General features: G+C 40.0%; 1 protein-coding gene across 2 annotated transcripts in view; it reads right to left on the bottom strand.

Annotated features, from left to right (window-relative positions):
- Positions 1-731: 731 nt before the first annotated feature.
- Positions 732-22,175, bottom strand: part of tnmd (tenomodulin) — a 45,898-nt gene continuing 24,454 nt past the window's right edge. Inside the window, exons 3-8 of one of the 2 annotated variants that reach the window (XM_026330924.2) lie at positions 18,787-18,927; positions 14,163-14,270; positions 7,948-8,110; positions 6,588-6,682; positions 2,340-2,550; positions 734-1,628 (exon numbers count right to left, since the gene is read on the bottom strand). In XM_026330924.2, the coding sequence (XP_026186709.1) occupies positions 2,341-2,550; positions 6,588-6,682; positions 7,948-8,110; positions 14,163-14,270; positions 18,787-18,927 (717 nt within the window). In that variant the 3' untranslated portion in view covers positions 734-1,628; position 2,340. Of the gene's footprint in view, positions 2,551-6,587; positions 6,683-7,947; positions 8,111-14,162; positions 14,271-18,786; positions 18,928-22,175 lie in introns of both variants that reach the window. The other variant, XM_026330923.2, reaches the window with a different exon arrangement.

Raw genomic sequence — 22,175 nt, 5'->3', positions numbered from 1 at the left:
TTCAACTTGTTTCCTTGAGGAACTTTCAATATGTACAGATTTCTGCAGTTTTGTGTATTTTTTTTTTAGGATGCAGCATCTGCATCGTCATACACTTTTGCTCTGCTATAGGTGTGACTGTGGTATCTCCATCATCCCATGTCTTTTGGGGCCTCAGCCATGATGAGTTTTAATTGTGAGACGTTTGTACTTTTAAAGTTTGACTTTCATGGTTAATATTGGACTTCTATCCCAACAGGCATGAGGAGCTCTCAGGGAGCCAGCTGTAATATCTGTATCAGCCTCTCCAGTCAGGGTGAGCCATCCTATTCAGAACGACTCTCAGGGCTTCCATGGCAATTTACTCTCACGACTACATAAAAGAGTCCTCAGAGTCCTCAGACATCTCACCAGATAGACAACTAACAACTAACAGCATCTTACGAAAAATAACACTTTACATTATTTCCCAACATTGTGAATGCAGGAGCTTGACAATAGCAGCAGCAGTAACACCAGCATGCTGCATGCATCCTTTTTAATAAACACTTGATTATTTGATATGATAAGTGGGAAAACTATGAGAAATGAATTATATACACTGATTTTCTGAACTTTTCTGAGCAGCCCTGGGGGCTTTGCAGTACACTTGTCAGTTTATTTGAAGTATGTTTGCAATTACTGCATTTGTTAACTCATGCCAATGTTTTTTGCTTGACATGTTGCTTTGGGGCATTGACATTATTGATTTAAAAATAACAATATGGTTGCAGTCTGAACTCCATTTATAAGCATATCCATAAAACATTTACATACAGGAATATGTTTGCCCTGTTCTTCAGAAAATTCATTTCCCTGCCAATTGTTATTGATATCACTGACATTGTTATCACACTGAGCCAACATGAGTCAACAGCTAGATATACTTAAAAGGGGGATACATTTATTTCACTGTAAACAAAGTATTATTAGACATCAGTTTATAGAATGAAAATAATGAATTGTCTGTTTCCTTCTTGTCTAGACTTTTTAATTTGATGCTAATTGTTTCTGCTAATGAGCAATGGGACTACTAGAGAAGGGAGAAGAAGGTCTGTCTATTCTGTGGATTGCATGAGGCAGATTCAAACCTGCACGACATCGGCTTTCATACATGCACCCCAGGGCATTAAATTTCTTTCAATGAAATCACATTGTTTCATACGAGAGTATTCATAAAATGAAAATTTAATTGCAAAAAATCAGGAAAGGGAAAGAAACAGACACAAAAGACTTTAAAGTAAGAGTGCTGTCATTTTTTTGTCTTTCTGTTTAACTTTTGAATATCTCACACAGCTTGAATACTCTTGGGCATTTATGCACCTTGTTATGCTGACGACAGAACATCAATTACAAATGCCTATCCCGCTTGCTTATCTGTTAGTTGCAGATGAGAGTTATTTCAGCTCGACAGATTGAGATGTGGTGTTACAGATTAAAATTGCCTCTGCAAAGAAGAAACTGTTTGAACAGTAGCACTATTTAAAGCATTCTGTGGTTTGCAACAACAAAGCTAAAAGCAAGGAAGGATACTGCAACAGTAAATATATCACAAAAGACATCTGAAGTCTGTGCATCTTTATACTGTACCTCCTTAGTTTACCAAGATACTAAAAAGAGAGAAAAGATTTGTTATAACAATTGGAGCAAGTCAGAAAACTTGTGAAGGCTTGCTTTTCATCAACTTCTGTTTCTGTACTGGCATATTAGTATTATCATTTTAACATCTGATTATACAGCCTTAACTTTTTCCTTGTGGGGAATATGGGAAGGTGTTTTGTGTACTTGTTATATAAGCAAAAATAAAAAAAATACATAAAACATCTGTTTAGATAAATGGCTAATGTGACAGCACCAGTCAGAAATCGTTAGCCTATATACTGTATTTTGTTATGCTGTATGTACATTTTCATACACTGCAGTATAACAAGTTCTTCGAACCTTTAAAATAAAAAATGAAGGCATCACAAAGCAAGGACATGCAGTGCTGAACTATTTTAGAGCAAATTATTTTCTAGTGACAGACATCTTCCAAGCTAAATTGCACCCATTCAATAGGATGAAATAGCATGGAGACCAAATAGGTAGCTAAGCAAAGAAAAGTAGACAGCTGTAAACAACCAATGCCTTTTAAGAAAAAATCTAAGCTCTTCAAATGCCATTTAGACTGTTTAGAGTGATTAATAGTCAATGGGCCAAGTTTCAAATTGGACAATAATTGTGTGCAATGGACTGCTTTGGTCTCATAAATGGTCTGGACTATTTATCAAAAGGAGAATTTTCACCTTCAATGACAAACAGTTTAAATCTTTAAAGCTCACATCAAATCCTCCCCAGCATACGGGCGATCCACCAGTTGCAAGGCATGACGATCTGACAGATGACCCGGCCTCCTTGGTAGTAATACGGCCATGGGTTGAATCCACCCAGGGGCTCGTAGTAGCGGCGGCAGTAGCGGTAACCACGGCGACAGTACTGGCAGCAGTAGCCCTGGTCATCCAGGCGGTTATCCAGCTCGATTCCAGCGTCTCTCTGAGGAGGACACAGGATTGGGCAGGGTAACCATCACACACATGACAAATGCCAGTCCTCCCAAGGCAAGGACAGAGGAGTCAGAGGAAGAGGAGGCAGCGGTGTGAATTGATGAGCCTACTTTGGTTCTAGGTCAGCAGAATATATGTAAAAAACAAAGAAGACTGAAAAGATCGGATTTGATGTCTGTGAAAATATAAAGTTGTGCCATGCTTGATCACGGTGACAAAGAGATCAAGATAGTGGCGAGACTGAGCCAGCTTGATTTAAACTCCACAAGCATAAAACATGATATAATACCCTTGACCTTTCTATTATACTGGAGGTAGCAAGACCGCAGGCTGCACAATGCCCCATCTCTGAATGCAGCATTCACAGCCTCTCTACCAGTGCTGTCTTCAATCAAAGGGACTCTAAGGTTGGTAGTTACCAGCATAATTACACTATTTCTTTCATCTCTGACCTCTTAACTCCCTCGGCCACAGCCCACACTCTGTGCCAAAATGACTAACCCCTCCTCCAACAGAGCATTCAAATTCAAGTTCCCCACGTCTTGGCTCCCTCCCCCTGACCTTGACTTTAAGTGCACAGCACAATCCTAAAGCAATTAGCAGAGTAATGATCGCCTAACAAGGATTCTTTCATTTTCTCTTGCTGGCTGCCTCTGAATTTATAGAGGGGCCAAATGAAACCCAAACGAAAGGTAAATTGGGTAGAATTAATGGCCCTTGGATTTTTTCATTGTGCTGGTTGGTTCATGCCCCCTTTGACTTGTGGGGGGCTGAGTGCCATGCCTTTGATCAAGAGCAACTCCAAATGGGGTTCAAAGAAGTGCCACTTAACTCACCGTGCAACATGAGGCAGCAACTGTCCCTCAGAATGCATTTGACCACATTTCAGTCTCTTTTAGTAAACAAACCCTCAGAGACAATCCGGCGCCGTCTTGTTAAACTGCTCGGATCCAGGAGTAGACAGCCTGTGCTGACTTCACATTCACAACAAACCGGCATAATTCTCTGCAAGCATGTAAAATGACTCAGCTGCATGCAATAGTGCAGAACAAAACACATCCACTGTTGGGAATAGAAAATGTGTGGGAATTGTTTAAGAGGACAGGACCCGCAGGAACACGTGGCTGAGTCCTTCCAGTCCCCTGTTGCATTTAGTATGGGAATTAGGGGTTTTCTTGCATCTACTCTATAACTCAGAGGGCTGGGTCCTCAATCACATGCGTTTTACACGCATTTTATTTTTCTTCTCTGTAGCATAACAATACACTCACCACAATCATGACAAATAATGAGTAAAATTACACACTCAAGAGACATACTTAACACTCATAGAAATGGTGGGACAGATGATATCTAGGATAGCTGGGTTTGATTTATTACTATGACAAGCACAGGTAGGCTTTTAATGATTTATTGTTTCAGTCAGGTTTCAGGTCATCAGCTTCCAGGCAACAATCTGTTATGGAAACAACACGAAAGCTGTCAATGGACCAATGATAATCTTATCTGCTCCTCACAGCCCAACCTGGGATGTTATGAAATCCAGAGCTCCAGCTTGGAAAATGAAGAAAATATTTTATTCAAATGACGCTACGTTTATCAAAACAAACAGCCAATAGGCAGCATTGTACCTTAAAGACAATTAATCAGAGCTATCCTTTTTAAACGGCGGGTACATATTAATCACTCTAGCTTTGAGTTGCCGTCTCCAGTGGGATGCTGCAGTGATAAGAATGGTTCACCTTGGGAAATCTCAGGCAGTCACTCACAAACAAGCAGCATTAATGAAGAGTAAAAGCCATTACCCCTTTGCTGCATCTGATTTCATCACACTCTCAGGCTCACGCATACACATGCAAACACACGGTGTTACACACACACACAGTTGTGCATAATATGAGGCACTGGATATGAATGAGTCTGCAGAGTAGAAAACTGCGTCAGTCATTCAATAAGATGTAGCGAATCAAAGCACGACTCCTCTAATCTCCACAGTTGTTGGTGTTATTTCACACACGCTGATCACCGCTCTTCATGAGCTTGAAGCACATGCCTGGATGTGTTATTAAATCTCTGAGCAAAACAGCAGAGATAACATTTCTGTTTCATACCCAGCTTTGTATTTGAAAATGTTTTTTTTTCTTGTACACACAGGACAGTGCAACATAAGAAATGTCTCGATGCGTGTCCTGATGTCAGTTTTTCATCTGCCTGTGCTCTACAGTGATCTGGAATAACAGTGAAATGAAATTTGTATGAATAATCTAATTGAATAAGGAGATAGTCATGTATTTCACTAAACTCTGCTGGTTTACCCAAGTGATAAGGAGCTTTAGCTTCAGTGTAAAGATTCCTCTTGAGGCACAAACAGCTTCTGCATTCATGGATTTGAATCCCTTCAGCTTTTTGCACCTCTCTTGTGCACGAACCCTCTAGCCTGACCCTGAATATGTCTTCCAGGGGTTTGTAAGGACAGTCCAAGTTTAACACACACAACACAAAGAGACACAGACAGAAACTAACACCAAAGGTTTTATACACGTATGTGTGTAGGGTCAAATCATATTGTGAGCTCATATATGGGTCAAGGACAGTAGTACCATCCCCTCAGCCTTGTCAGATGTTAGTTATTTAGTTTGAAATTTCCAGGGTCACACTGCATACTCACATGCCAAGTGTGGCAAAGGTCAGCTTCATATATCTGTCACCCTCTGTCATAAGGACTCAAACCATTATTCTCCTATGCAAACATGTACTGTGAGATGTGGCACTGAAATTCAGAGTTATGAACCACGGTTTTTAATGTGTACATGTTTGTGTGAGTAAGGTAGATGAAAGGACATAGAAAGAGAAATGGTAAGAGTAGTTGACCGTGTGCGCTTGGGCGTTTTCTGACTTTTTGTACATTTACATGAGTTCTGGCTAGCACATGTGGCATCCCATTGGCATGAGCGAGAGTTCAGACCCCCAATTACAGACTACTGCCTGCCCTCTGCTTGCCCACAAAGGCCTTTGTTATCGTCAAACCCACAAACAGAGCCTGGATGTGCTGCTGGAATGGATTGCAGTGGTATGCATTACTCAGCTGATAGAGGCAGAACGTTTCAAAAGGAGAGCTGAGTTTTTCATCCCCTGGTATGTTTTAATTGCTTAGCACTGCATCTCCTACTGCAGACCATGAGGAAGAAGACAGAAGAGCTGGGGGGAAATTGAGGCGCCAAGCGGGAGGTGTTTCTGGGACAGACCTGATAAATGTCAGCATTATAGGACGTCTCATTTCTCAGCGCGTCTCTTACGGTTTCTCACAGCTCTGAGGAACAGACTGAGCTTGACTCATTATCCTTGAATTTAGCTCTAGTAGTGATGCATGTGTAAGTGCTGAATGTGTGTGTGTGTGTGTGTGTGTGTGTGTTAGTGTGTGGTGGCTATCTTTGCACCTTTGTTATTCCTGATATCTTTAGTGTGCAACAGCTGTGTTGTGTGCCTGTGTGAGTGCATAATTCCTGTGTAATATACTGCTTTACGTGACTTTCCCTCAGAGTGAGGGATAATTAATCATACAATATTGAGAGGTTTACAAGCAGTGCACCAAAATATGCCACTTGGCCTTTCCATTCATTTTATATGCTTTGATAATTAAAGCATTACTAATAAATGGAACTTATCTGTGCAGCAATGAGTGACCTTGAGAGTGCTCCTTTGTACAGTGCTTTCCACTGCTTCAGAAAAGAGAAAAGTGAAAAAGGCACTGGTGCTCTAGGCACAAGTTGCTGCCTTTGAAAGGCTGGATATTCCTCTCAATTAATGGAGAGACATTAAGGGAGTCTTCAATGAACTGGCCTTACTTAAACAGATATATAGAGCAATTGCTATGCCCTCTAGTGCACAAAGTCAGTTTTAACATCAATTAGTGAGCGATTTATATGCATAAAGAGTTGAGGCAGAGCGGGAGCTGGTTGAAGTGGCTGTACTGTATCTCATGGTGTGGTCCCTGGATAACATGTACTATAAGTGGGGCCCACTTACATAGTCGTTCACAGGAGGGTGATCCAGGACATCACGGGTAACGCGCTGACCTGTGACCTCGGCGTCGGGTGTGTCCACATTTTCCATCTCAGCATCTGCATGCAAAGGGAGAGTGGGAAAGGGAGGAGAGCTTTACAGTTGTAATACTTCTTCTGTTGTTTGAAGTAAAACGATAGGGCTATTAGATTAAATTTTGGCTTGTACACTCTATTTTCCCAGTGGCTAGATGCTAATTACTAAGATTCTGAAGAAATATGCAGGAATTCAGTCCAAGCGTTTTCATGCTTCTGTCAAACAATGGAGTTGTGTCTGTTGTGATACACATACCCACCAGTTTTCCACAGATCCTAATTAGTAAAGCCTGCACATCCTTTAGTGAAGAATACCTAAAAAGCAAATCTCCAGATGACCTTCAGCAGTGACTGAATGTAATTAAGCACATTTGCTGAAGTACTGATGTTTATGTAAATGTTCAAGTACTAACTGATATTTTTTTTTACTACCTTTCATAGATTAAGTTGTTAGCTGTCTTGGATCTAAAGCCAGATCTTTTTCTGAACATGGAATAAGTTGTTTTTTGAGTATCTGTGGGATTTTTTGGGGGGGGGGGGGGGGGGGTTCTTAGGGGTTCATCAGTATAAGTGATCCCTTTCATATTATCACATTATTTACACACTGTCATTCAAGATAGTGTTATAAAAAATATCAATTATAGCTGCTCTACCATTCTCACACTTATTTCTTTGCTGTTCTTCAAAGAAACTGATTTCCATTGAAATCAAGTTGAAATACTTGTCATGTTTTTTCACTTATTTTAAGAAAATAACGTAAAGTAGTTTACATTAACTTCACCAAGTTACATGTTAATTCAAAGATACTAACTCATTTATTCGTTCATCCATCATCTATACCCACTTATTCCTTAACCAGGATCACAGGGATCAGCTGGAGTCTATCCCAGCTCTCTTTGAGTGAAAGGCAGGGGTACACCCTGGACAGGTCACCAGTCCATCACAGGGCCAGATAACTCAATATTTTCAATTTTACATAGCAAATAGCTTTACTACTGATACTTATAAGTACATTTTGTTGATAATACATGTGTACTTTTACTGAAATAAAATGTGGAATGCAGGCTTATTGCTCTGGGACACTGTGGTATTGATACTTTAAGGCAGAGATCTGAAAGCTTCTTTCACCACTGACCACCAGTCTCTTCACACAGAGCAGCCCCAGCTGGATGCTCATACGGTCTGGAAATCATGCAGTGTCTATGGACCTATGTGTGGCCAGTGGGTATGCCCTCCAGCGAACGTGTTAATAGTCTGCATTTAGAGGCAGCAATGCCCCCTGCTCTCACCACTCAGAAGGGAGGGATGAATCCAGTAGATGGGCAGCTCCTGGCAAATCTCCCAGATCTTGGAGTCGAGGAGGAAGGCTGGGTTAACAATGGGCTCCTCAGCAGGAACCCACACTTGGGAATCTTCCACCTTCATATCCATGGCCTCAGCGTCATCCACTTGCTTAAATGCATTTATACACACACACACACACACACACACACACACACACACACACACACATACAATAATATAACATGTCAGAGCTCACCAAAATGCCCCACACAAGTATAGTCCTGCATGTGCACTCTTCCCTGAACCAGGCAGCAGCTCCAGCCTCATCGTTTTATGTATCACCTTTCTGTCCTCTGAGAGGGCGGCAACTCCCTGAGTCCTGACTCCTACTGCCCTCACTCCCTCCTCTTTGTCTCTCTCTCACCCTCTCCTTAAGCCTCTGGCTTGCTCTTTGTATTACACATCATTGAAATTCACAGACAGTGATGATTTGACTTTGAAATGACTTTAGAAGTGGTCTTCATTACTCTGAGTGTGGCTGCAATATCATTTAATGTGACAGACACAATAAAGCCTTGCATCCACACCCCACCCTCCCAACCCCCTCCCCCTCTATCTCCCCCCAATGCTTCACTTGGCATCCAGCACTATCAGTTGGCTTAATTTGTTGATACTGTAGTTCATGAGCTGTAAAGTAAACTATTATTGCTTAATGATAGGGACTACATGTCAGTGTTGTCTAATAGAGACATATGAAGGGGATTTGGTAATGCTTTCCCCTAACAGTGCAGATATTTATTTTCTTCATGTATATGTAAATACAAACACAAACAAACCCCTCTTCCCATTCCCTTGTTAATTAGCAACCCAGAACAGAAACACAGTTCACTTGACAAATGTTTTTACAAGGTGATTTTCTCTCAGTCTAAAGCTTAATTGCACATTAGTTAGGCTTGACGTAGAATCCTGGGGCTATAGTAGGAGCAAGAATCATTTATATTGGGTCGTGCCCCCTCCCTCCTGTTCACCCCTGTCACTCCCGCCTGAATTAGAATTTTGCTTTCCATGCTGCTTCTTGTTTGTCATCGAGCGACACAGTTGTGACCTGTAGAGAGGAAAAAAAAAATACTTAAGCACATTCTGCTACATCAAAGATTGCGTCTGAGTGCAGGACGTGTTTAGCCAAGCCTTTGACACACTTTTCTTCACTTTTAAGTACCGACCGGTAGACTAATGATGACTCGGAGGACTGGTGTAGCAGGGTGGTGGTGATACGGTGGAGGGGGGTGTGCTCACCGTTCTCGTGGCTGCAGAAATTACAATCAAACTTGAGGAACACAAACATCACTCTCTAATTGGCCCTCTTAACCACTGAAGCCAAGTGAGTCTTCTCCAGAAAGTAAATGGAGGTCACGACACAGGGCTCGCAACATGACTTGGACTTCACAGTTGAGATACGACTCCAATAACTTGTAGGAGAGTGTGCCTGGGGGGACATGGTAAAGGTCAGCATTTTAGCATGGGGCAGGGATTTCTAAATGCCAGTTGACAAGCACAAAGACAACATGATTACAGTCCACCACTTTATACACATCTTTGAAAGGCTTTTCCATTTTGGTATTGACAAATGATATATTATTAGGACACAACTAACTTTTTTATCAAGTATTGGACCTTGGGAATGATGGTAATTTGTTTTGTGCAGCATGCTCCTGGTGTATGTATGCTTTCCGCCTACAGTGCACAACTTAATTATACACCAGTTGTGCTGTAGTTAATGAATTTACCCTCTCTTGCCACTGTGTCCCAAGGGGGGAAACGATGTCTACATGACACATTGTTTAAAGTTGTGGTATGTTTGCCAGAGATCAACAAAGATTTTCTCGTGATACCCAGGAGCTTTCACATGCTGCACATATCACAGGCAGGGGGTTTTATTATGCAGTGTACCAGGTGGTGGCTTTCAGTTGACACTCATATTCACTTAAAATGCAAGTGCTAGCACTTGCTTAAGGACAGTAAAGGCCTGGTCACAGCAGCACTCAAAACAGTAAATCTGTGCAAAATTTTCAAGTTGAGTTCAACTTTGGTGATGTTTGATATGCAACTATACAGCAAAGACAAATGGTCAACAGTTGTGGTAGGAATTGTAGAAAGGCACCCTAGCTGTGTTGTGCTTTCCACTTTGATTTAATCCTTCTCTGAGTGTAAAACTGCCCACTAAAAGAGGGATGTTGTTCAGAAAGTTGAGAGAGGAGTCAATTGTACAAATACATCTTTTGAATAAACTGTGCTGCATTAGCAACCAAGCGAGTCAGCTTCCTAAGAATCAGTTAGTTTGAAGAGCTTCTTTCCTCACTTCAGTAACTCTTTATTGAATGAAACAATGTAATGCTGGTGGGAATAAATAACCCAAATAGTGTGGTGTGTAGCATACTAGTTACAGTACATATTTACTATTTCAAGTTTCTAAAGCTACTAGTAATATTTTCTGGTGATATTTGGATAATTGTTGCCATATCACTTTCAGCTGTGACCAGACCATAGGAATGATTATGTGAACTTTTCATTTTTGTTGCAGAATAGTTTCAGTGAGGCTAAACAAGCTGTGTGCTTCATTGGTGCATTGAAATCCTGTGCTGTGTGTTGTTCCGCTGCACAGTGTTTTCCTGTTTGCAGTTGTGGTCTGAGTGGGAGGTTTTGCGTTGCTGGGTGAGCTTTGGTCATCCATATTAAGTGGCTGTTTAATGGAGCAAGTAGCATCCATTGACAATGTTAACGGGTGCGAGGGAGGCGGATGGCGATTTCCGTGTCAGTCTGGGGGAACTGGAATGAAGCTCAGGGATTACTCCCTCAGACATTTCATACAGGAGGAAAATTGAAAAGGGAGGAAAAAATCCTGGCAAACAATTCATGTTTGTCACCTGGTTCTCCCTTGCAGGGGCTGAATTTCCTTATCAGCTGCTTGCAGTTTTTCCACAATTTTTTCCATTGTTTTCCACCTTGGCTCCAAAGCCTGCTGCAGCTGTTCTGAGACCTCTCTCCTAAAAGCCTGCGGCAGGGTTAAACTGGGAACTTTTAGTGCTCGGCTTTAACCCCTACGAGCTTCATGTGTTTCACCACCTGAGGATAAACTGGTGCTGATCTTCTCTGGTGTGACATGTGGGTGGATTTTTACAGATGAAGGGCCACAATCTAATATGAAGACAGACCTTGCTGAGGTCTGGCCAGTCACCATTTATTACCCAAATATGCTCTTCCTCTCCTTAATTTTCTCTTTTTCTCATGTAATACAGTATTTCTGTGGTGAACACATCCTTGGCAAAATACAGAATAAAAAGAGTAATGGCAAAATAAACTTGCTCCTAGCCTACTGGATTTCGAATATATATTAGATATTTGATTCAACGTTTTGGAAGATACTTTTATTATCATTTTTTGTAGAGATGAGAAAATCAATCCCACTCTTACAAGTTGTTAGTGATATAAATAATCTCAACTAACACTGGCAAGAAAGCAAATAATAGTCTATTTCCCAAAATGTTAAACTACTTCCTTAAGTAGTTCACATTTTTAGAGATATCTGAACATAGAAGTAGTGCCACCCCAAACTAGGGTTTAATCCAGGTAGGGAACAGGTAACTTCTGTTCAGTTGAACTTCATTTTCAAATTTTACAATTTAAAATCCAAAAAACGAATAAGAAAAACGCCTTTTTGCACCTACATTCTACATTTTCTGTTTCATCAAATCAGACCCGTGCAGGGGATTTTCACAATAAAACACAATGACAACCGGTTAGCGGGAAGGGTAACCGAGTCGGATGTTAATGGCGTTACTCACCTGAGGATACACGGTTACGTCTCCATGATGCTGAACTATGCTAAAGAGTCAAGAGTCAACGCAGCTCACATTTCGTTTTCAGTGTCTATGAAGGAGCTAAAGGAGCGTGTGGCTGCATGTGTGGTGGACGATGAGGAATCTTCTGGCCTCCAGAAAGCGCGTTCAGACCAAGACAAAGCAAGAACAGGTGAGTTTCAGATCCCTGGCATGAGATGTTTGCAGTTTAACTGGGTTAGCGTGTATGAAACGCGTCTAGGTGACGAAGGAGAATCTCACCTCGAGAACCTTTACAACATTTAACTTTAATATGACTTAAATAATTTGATGAAACTGGCTTCTGTCTGTGTGTGTGTGTGTGTGTGTGTGTGTGTGTGTGTGTGTGTGTGTGTGTGTGTGTGTGTGTGTGTGTGTGTGTGTGTGTGTGTGTGTGTCTGTGTGTGTGTGTGTGTCTGTGGGGACCCAGGTGGAAACACCACCATGTGCAAACTGTGATAATGGACTCCATTCCTGACCAGAGAAATGTCTTAGACATTTGCAGGAGACATTTGAGCAGCACAGTATATTTGTAACTTTGGCTTCATAATTATTTGTATATTTGACCAAATGTCTGTTTATGGAGGTTCTTTGCAACAGTAACTTTAAGATGACATAAAAAGTAAGTTACCACATTAGAAAGCAACATGTAAGTTATTATTTCTAATGAACAGTATGTTTGATTATGTACCTTCCCCAACGCTGCCTCTGACTAGCATGTAGTATATACTGTTGCACTTACTGCAATAAAGCAAACGATGCCTGTGGGGAAAAAAATGAACCAATCGGTAGTTTAAAAATGCCATTTTTGTGGTGCTTCTGTGTTTAGTTCCTTGGTTGTCACGACTTAGCTCGTCTTAAAAGTGCAGGTAGTGATTTTAATCTAATGCACTTTGTGTGAAATTCAAATATCTCTTCAGTCTGCCAGCTGTCCATTCTGTGTGAGGCCTGAAAAAAATATCCAGCGTTACAGCCTTGGCTCTGTAAATGGTAAACAAACAAAGTGGCTTCATTGGTTGGCACAACCTGATATAAACTACAGCTTGGAAAAACCTTTTGAGTGGGCATTTTATTGAACATAGTGCAGGGTGGTCTGCTCAGGGGAGGCTGTGGCTCAGGAGGTAGAGTACCCTTCCACTAACCACTGGAAGGTGGTTCGATCCCTGGCCTCTCTGGTCCACATGTTGACCAGTGGCCGTTCTGTCGGTGTATGAATGTGTCTGCGCCTGCCTCATGGCCAGGACAGTGCCTGGCCATGAGGCAGGCATTACCACCTTTGGTGTGAGAGTGAGTGTGAATGGTCCAATAAGTGTAAAGCGCTTTGGTGCACTTGAGTGTAGAAAATAGAAAAGCTCTATATAAGAGCAGTCATATGGCAGTCATAATAAGAGCATTAATGATTAGTGATATAGTCACTTCTCTGGTCTTAGATGATTATTTTGGAGCTGTGAATTGAGCCAATTAGGCTTCACCCTGTAAAAAAAAGACCAAAACGGCATGGACATATGGCACCGCCTGTCCAATTAGTATCTTTAAACACGGATCAGACATTATGATGATAAGAGGGGAAAAAACAAATAAGCTTTTGTTTTTAAGGCATAGCAGCTCGAGTTCTTAAAGTTGAAACTGGTTTTGCTTGGACTGACAGTCGGCTCATTCTTTTTAAACTGAACCAGCGAGCTGGGAGAGCATCAGATATTTGCCAGTTACTTCTTCTCAGCCACATTGTGAAATGTAAATGAGAGCATGCTAGCAGTAGAGACATTTGAAAGAAGGATTTTCTCTTTGAACATACGACGCACTCAGTGAATTGCACTGTGACATGGAAAAATTGGAAATTTTGATTGATTGAATTTTTTCTATTCCTTTTACTGAAGTTCACATACAGCTATAAGAACCCAGAGAAGTAAAATGAATCACTCTAAACTTGGAGAGGGAACCTCACGAATTTTACAAAGAAAACATCTTTTAAAAAATACCATTTTAATGGCTTACCTCTCACTCAAACCTCTCTTGCACCCTTCCCCCTTTAGGCTATTTGGGCAAAGCCTTTGGAGGAGATGATTAAAAATTAATATTGGCTCAAGATTGACAGCAAACACCATTTCATGTGAGCCACAAAGAGGCTATGGGTTTGTGGGCAGCTTCTGATGGTTTCACAGGCACCACAAAACCCAGTTTATTTTTCAGTGAGAAGGGTGGAGGAGAAGAATAAGATAGACAGGCTGAGGATTTGTGTGGTGCTCACAGTGCTGTACTCTTGGTTATCTCCCTACAATATGCATGACAGCCTTTGTAGGATTACAGAGAATGTGAGGTACAGGCAGCTGAGGGAGGTGGCATACCAGTAACTCTGTGTCCTTAGCCTCCACCTCTGTCACTACGGGTAGTTTTCGAGTTTGGGTCCTGATGTAGCACCTCTGATGTTCAGCAAACCGGATCCCAGTGATTCCCTTTGAAAAAAGAAAGAGAAATGAAGGGATACTCATAAATTCAGATGTATGTATCATTCATTAGGTCTCTGTGATGTGGATATCCCATAAGCACTGGGGCGATCATTTTAAAACGCTCAGCTCTTTGCTGATAATCAAAGCTCTTAAAAAAGTCAGAGAAGTTAAAACCTAATGAGTGAGAAAAGGTGTGTTTTGATCTTTCTTTTTTCTTTTAGCATGGTATAAAATTGATAACTGTTAGGTCCTTGCAACACAGCTTTTGCTTGTAAGCTGAATGGAAATAAAAAGGCGAGGGTGTTACACTGTGACTGTATAATACTTCATGTACTTCAAGAAGTATATATCTCACAGGAGAGCCAAGTGACATTGTTGAGAATGAAGTGTTTTCTACAGAGAGTGGTCCCATTGAATTAGCTAGTCATAGGTCTCTGTCACTCTCTTAATCTGCGCAGTCAAGTGTGGAGTTACTCTCTTTAGCTCCACTGATGATCCTCCACCATGTGGACAGTAGCTCTATTCACTCCCGACACACAGAGCCTCAATAGGCCAGAAAGATCTATTAATTCTCTGACGCCATTCTATGCCATTCTATGTTAATCTAAGATATTCAGCTGGAATAAGTCTGAAAGACTGTCAGTAGATCAGATTGTATCCAATTTATTTTCTCCAGAGTAGAGCTGCTCATTCAGCTTACTCTATTAGAACAGACAGCAGGATCTACACCTGCCACGGCTGCTTTAAAATTGTATCAACTGAAAATTGTATGAGCAGTACCATGAAAATGGACTTGATTCAATCAAAATTTAATTACAGTAACATGGTGATCGCTATGACGTCTCCTTTGAATCGGTTAACTTGACCATGTGGGTGCTGTTTCTACATTGTCTGCGGTGCTGTCACTCTGAAAACCAGATACCAGCCACACAAGACATGATACAAAGTGATGCTTGTCATAATCTACTGCATGTGATTTCATCTGTGTAGGAAAAGGATGGGGCAATAATAGTCTCAAGCACAAAACCATAATGTTTATGCCGAGCTTTATTGTGATGAGTCTGTAATTTGGGTCTACTGTATTGATGAGCTGCAGTAGAAGAGAGGAGGGCAATGTTGTAATGAGATACAATGATTACTGGGGTTGGTCAACCAGAAAATGAAGAAAGACACATTAACACAGGGATGAGAAATGGAAAAGCAATGTCATTTTAACAGACAGTTTTGAAATATCCATTTGGCATATCCATGTGCAAGATGCTCATCAGCATCTATTCAAAAGCATAGAGAACATGAAAGAACTGCAGTCATGTCAGCAGGTATTAGTTTGGATGATGCCTTGATATTATGAACAAAAGTTTGTAATAAGGTGAACCGTTTTGAGCTTTTTATGTGTTTTTTATTTTATTTATTTATTTTTTAGTCTGGCATTTGTGTTTGGTCTTATCTGAGCTGTAGCTTTTAATTTTTTTTTTCTGTTATTCGAGTTCATAATATAACAATGCATGAATATTTGAATTTTTAATGTATATTTGCTGCGCAGATGGTTTGTCTGAGAGTCTTCACAGGCATATTTCAATACTAGGGATTGTATTTCCCTTTTCTATTTCAAAAATCAACAAACTATGTAACCTTTGTATACAGCTATACAGCTGCATGTGCAGTGCCAGCGACTAGGGTTTATAGGGTACACTGAAGATAATCTATGCGTTCAACATAGGAAAACAATGAGAAATGACAGAAAACACAAGCGGAAGCCATTGAGAAACAAAGCCTCTTTAAAAACATCTAATTTACATGAATATTACTTATTGCAGATTGGCTGGAATAACCTGCTGTGCCTTCCAACATCTCTTGTGATTTATGGATGTTTGTTACCTTGAGCTTCATGCGAGATGTCATTTAAAGGGAAACGGTTGAAACAGGATGACGCACAACTACTGCAATATGACCTTATGCACAAGTGAATCAGGTATAGCTGGCAGTAACTGTGCTGAGAAGCTGGCGGCTCTTATGTTTATGTTGATTAATCTATGAGACCAGGTGGTATGTCACACAAAAGAAGAAGAAATTCTGGGCTTAGAAACAAAATGTTTGTTCCATCAGTTTTTATATTTAAGGTGTGACACTGGGTGGTTTGCCTCTGGGTCCTCTCATGGTGCCACAGACCATTAGAATGATCAACAGCTGTCTAGGAGCCATAAATGCAGATGACGACTGCAGACTAAGCTCCAAAGACCTTTCTTTATAAATGATGTTTCAGCTACGCTTGAGAAAGAACAAGTGTGGTCAAAATGTCAGAGCGGTCGAAATGGTCACACTGGATATTAGTAATATCTATAAATAAAATATAAACTTCTTTCAGTGTAACATTGCTGCAGTGATATCTGTGATCTAGATATGTGCACAAAGGCTCAGGGCCCACAGTGAAATTGGCTGGAGGAGACCACAAATCCCAAAGCTTGATGGCTCTCATGCTGACTTATTAAAGCCCTTATATACACACTCTGTACACTGTGGGTCTGCAGTGCTCCAGTCTTGGCTTGAGTGAGTTCCCCAAAATACATAAAAGACATGCTTTATCCTGGATAAATACCTGAAAGTGCTGCAAGGTGCCAATTGACATGCAAATAGCACTGAGCATTGTTTCTTGTTGTTTGGTTTCTGGAGCAGTGTTGCTTTGTTTGTTTACATGTACTATTTGTAGAGAAGGAAAATGTTGAACTTGACAACATTGTCATTGGTGTAACAAGACAAAACTGTCCCGAAGGGTAACTTTATGTACAGTGTACAGTATAAGCCGATGGTCATGCAACACCATCTGGGGCTGAAATGATCTTTTCCCTGAAGACAGATTACCAAAGGTATTGTACTGAATGACAGTAGAAAGGAATAACTTTAGCAAAAAGCTTTCTAATATAACCATGGCCAATACCTTAGATAAAATACCAAAGTTTTAGTTGCTTCAGTCCTAACTGAAATCTAATTTTGTCATACATCAGCTTTCCTTGGGAGTACGGCTAAAATGTTTACACTAATTCTTGCTGTAAGACTGGTGCAGTTTGTCATTTTATTGAACTAAAATTTCAGAACAAGGTTGAGGCCAATTTTCCTAAATGTGCTTTTGTTCAGTTGTCAAGAATATTTATTGCAGTTTTGTTTTAATGTAAAAATGACTCTGGTGCTTCTCTCTCAGGGTGTCTTGTTCTCCATATTTGTCCCTTCCCATTAAAATAAGTCCAGTAGTGGTCTAAAACAATAGTGAGTGGATTTCTCCTGTGGTCCTTAGTCCTGCTGGCATAATCGCCTCATTTTCCATTCTTCGCACAGCCCTCAGGCTTGATGGAGGTTGTTTTAGAGGTAGCTTTGGTCAGTTTAATACCATCCACCATTCCCTTTTTTCTATTAACCAAAATCAATTGTAACATCAGCACACGAACTTGTAAGTTTTGTGTGGGTTTCCTTCTCGTCTTTATTTATTTATTTATTTTTAATCACAATAAGGTTTGAATTACTCTGCTCACTCGCTTGTTTCCTTAGTCTTCCATGGCGGAGCACTAAATCAAACCAGCCTCCTCAGGGGATGCACTTCACTAACTGGAAGTGGAACTAGCAACAGATTCATGTGTTTATGCGTGTGTGGGTATGTGGACACACATAGCAGACTTGTTGAGGGAGAGAGAAAGAAATAGGGAGATTGATTGCAGAGGTTAAAGTTTTCCGGCGCTGTGCTGGGTTTCCATCATATAGCCATTTTAGATCCACAAAAGACCATTGTAACAAAAACAATAACAGCTCAATCTAGGTTTTTGTTTGGGATGAGGTGCATCTTGTAACATTCAGCCTTGCAACACAACATTTCACAGTAAATAATGGTGCGAAAGTAAGAGCATTCATTACCCGGTCAGGCAGCACACACCGTTCTCTGAGGTGTAGCATGTGTAACCTCCTGCACACTTGAGCAGGATTTAGGAATGAAAGTAAGTTAATGAGTTCTGTTGGAGACAAAATTGCAGTTGAAAAAGCTGTGAGAAACGAACAGAGACAGGCTTCTTAATGCTGTTTGTCTTTGCACTACAGTTACTGTATAGAATTAGCATGACGAGAGCAGTCTATTAGTAAAAGGCCGGTCTTTCTCTCTGGCTGCTATTTTTGTGCTCCAGGAGAACAGCTGCTGCTTTAGCATCAATTACTAATATTAAGTGCATGTGTACAGTCTTTTCAGAAATTGTATTTCCATCCTGTGTGTGTACCTGACTGAGTATAATTTCCATTACTGTGTTTCTTAGATGTTTGAAACGTCTGTCACACCTTTTTTCATTAAGAGTGACAAAAGAAGCGAAAATACTGCTGAAGAAGAAAATATGATTTCAAGAATGGATAAATGTTGTCAACTACCTCTTTGAAAAGGGCAGAATGTGAACACCATAATCCATTCTGTGCTGAAGAGAAGGCACTATTACAGCATCAACTTCTGAACAAAAAAGAATAGCTTACATGGCCTTGTTTAACCTTTACTTACGTTTTTGAAGTCGTGTACTTCAAGCACCTCCTCGCTCCCGTTTCCCATTCTGAAGATCTCGGTGCGTTGACCCGGGTCAATCTCCATCATACTGTCTGTCTCTACGCCATCCAGCACAGCTTTGTACTGATGGTCATACACCTGCCATGACACAAACCATACACTACTGTGACTAATGCAGCATGGACCATATATATCATTTTATCATTTATACCAAAAATAGAGTAAAAGGTTTTTGAAAACAAAACGTTTAGGCCAGTTTCTGAGTTTTCTCACACAAAATGACAATCACTGTGTTTCAGCATTTACGAGGTCTGTGCTGAACCTCAGATTAACTGGCTGAATCATTACCCATATTTCAGATTGCTTCATCTATTCAGGCTGTTCTGGTGCTCTTCTCACTGACAGCTGTTTTTTTTTTTTTTTTTTTTCCTTCCCCTCCTCTTTGGAAACACATTGCTTTGTATAAAGGCTTAAGAATCAAGACATCATGTTCCTGTGGAAGAGCCAGAGAAGTAGATGCGGCCAGTGGAAAAAATAGCATCAGAAAAATGCAACACAATCGACAAGAAGAGTTCATGAGAATGCTTCAGCTAGACAGGTTGTTGTCAGCCCACTTACATGAACAACAACCCTTAAAACAACATGTCTGTTTTCATTTGTTGTTAAACTTATGATCATATGAGGTTAACTACTCATGGCAACCCCTGCTCATCTAGAAATGACAAAGTTATGATGGTTAACATGTAAACAGTTGTTGGAGCTGGTATTTGGTGCTGGGTATTATCAGAGGCTTTTGTTTTTGTTGTTAATTCTGGCATCTGAAGTTGATTTAATTTCAGACTGAGTATTTTGGTGAACATCTATTTGTTTTAGTCCAATTTTAGCCTTCATTTATCTCTAAGCATTTTGAGCCTACAGCTGTCACCGCCTTTGTCTGCAGTTACCATGGTGACAGATGTTGCTAGGTTTGTGGAAGTCGTTCACTTTGAGAGCAGATGCTAAAATGTGGGTGGGTATTAATACAGTGTCTGTAGTGAACATCTACAGGAAAATCTAAATGGTTGACAAATATCTTGGAAACTGATTTAACCCTCTTTGATAGCAACAGCAAAGATGTCAGATTGAAAATAATGTTAACATTAAATCCACAAGACTTCAGGTTAAATTATCTGACCTTTTTATAAATATGAATGTGCTCCCTGCATTTATGTAGCATGTCTCAGCTGCTTTTTGCATCTTATTGTGGAATTCTCAGTGGACTGTGGAAGAATTTCGCTCATAAACAGGTGAGAGTGGCCATAGTGCTAAGAGTCAAACTAAAGCTAATAGTCAGCTTTTCGATTGAAGAGATGATTGGCTGGAGGAGGAAACAGTTTTATCAGGAGTTGAATTAAGAAGATAATTAAACCTACTTCAGGTGCATTTGTCACATTATCAGTATTTATTCACTGGCAAAGAATGTAAAACATTTCGTTATCACGTTATCAAATGTTGCTTTTTCATCAACATTTTTGTTGCCGACGTTAACACTGCAGAGGGTAAAACCTAAAGATGCAATAATTTCTCTATAAAGCAGAAGTGAGATCAGGTTATAATTTTCTATAGATGCATTCTGACATGTGACCCCTTTTACATCTAATTATTTTATTCATTTTTAATGTTAAATATGTCAGTAATACCTCATGCTATATCCATGATCTGAAATAATAAAAAAAAAAACAAAAAAAATAAAATCAGCCAACCAATCTATTTCAAATGATAAAGTCTACGATTGCTATATGCATAAACAATCACTTGTGTAAACTGTTTCTTGACGACCTGTAAGCTAAAATAAGATGTTTTGTTAGTAGTAGAGTTTAAAATAAATACTTTTTAAATCACTGTAACAGTTAAAGCTTCCTCTTCAGTGCTGCCTTAAAGCAGTGTTGTTTATCACAACTGCTTACTTGTGTACTGTTCTTGGACATGCATGGATAGCTCTTAAAATTCCCTGTCTGAAAAATGATTCATGCCCACTAGCTGAAAATATGCTATTAATATTTATGTGAGGGTTGTGTTATGATGAGAAATATATTGCTGAGTTCATCTGTCTCAGTGGCAAATCAAAGCCTCGCCAATGAGACGCATGATTAATGAATACACTCGGATGAGAGTCCATCAGGATTTATATCCCTCATCAGAAACATCTGAATGTCCTCTAATGTTCTAACACGCAATTTCACAGTTTCACATGGTCAGTATTTAACATATATTGTATCTTCATTCTTATATGAAGTCTCCAGGACATTTAAATACACTGCAGTACATATACAGTAGCAATGACTTATCTTTTTCGTGGGAGAGCAGCGTAATAATGATCAAATGGGATATAATTCTTAATAGAAGATCACTGTTAGAAAGGCACTAACCTATAAATCTCCATTAACATGGGTCGCAGTAGCCTTCTCTCTGAAAAAGACGTGGAACTTAGAATCGTCAGGAGAAGCCAAATTAAGATGGGCTTGAAATTTAAGTGTCAATTGAGCAGTTATGGATAAAATTGGGGCTATTAACCAGTCTGAAAGCCTGTGTGGTGAATTAAAGTTCTACTTGAGCATTTCTTTTATATTAACATAAAGGTGGAATGAGGGAATAGATTCTGGAGGCTTATTGATTTATACTAAAACAGTGAATTACATTTTCAGCAGGCTATCACTTTTGATGAAAATCAAGCAGTGAGAATCTCCCCATCGCACCAGGTTGAAATAGATAATAATGTATTACAACAGTTTGACTTCAACTGGTTCAATATCCAAAGCTGCTGCTGTGCACCATAATTGGCGTTCTGAAAATAGAAATGAATAGCCTCTCTATGGCCTCTTTTGATACTTATAGATGCTTCAGTGCACTGGGAAACTTGCAGTGTGATTTATGCTGCAATAACGGGAAGATTTTAGAGTAGAATACAATTTTACCCTGTTGTAAAGGTGCTGATTGGTATAATTTGTTTTTGTGCCGATTCTCATAATTTTCATTCTACATTTAAGTTTGAAAATATGCAGTGGAATGTTTTTCGAGAGGACTTGTTTCCTATAATTTACTTACAGTATCTTGCACAATTTCTAAACAGTAATTTCCAGAATCTGTCACTTGGCTGCAAACCCTTTCAGAAACAGTGAAAGTTAATTAGTTTCCCTTATGACACTGAACAGGCAGATAAAAGGCCAGTACATGGGAAAAGCTCCAATTTATTTTATGTAGTTTGACAAAAAAAATCTTAACTCAAAGCCACTTACTTAGTTGGTCAGAGACACAACTTGTTTGAGGGAGATCTCAAAGAATCTGAGCAGCAACAAAGATTCTGCTTGTAAAAAGCTAATTCCTCTTTAATAATTATGAACAAGGAC

This window comes from Mastacembelus armatus, chromosome 10, assembly GCF_900324485.2.
Source record: "Mastacembelus armatus chromosome 10, fMasArm1.2, whole genome shotgun sequence".
Lineage (NCBI taxonomy): Eukaryota > Metazoa > Chordata > Actinopteri > Synbranchiformes > Mastacembelidae > Mastacembelus > Mastacembelus armatus.
The sequence above is the reverse complement of the archived record's forward strand: the minus strand, read 5'-3'. Positions and strand labels throughout refer to the sequence as shown.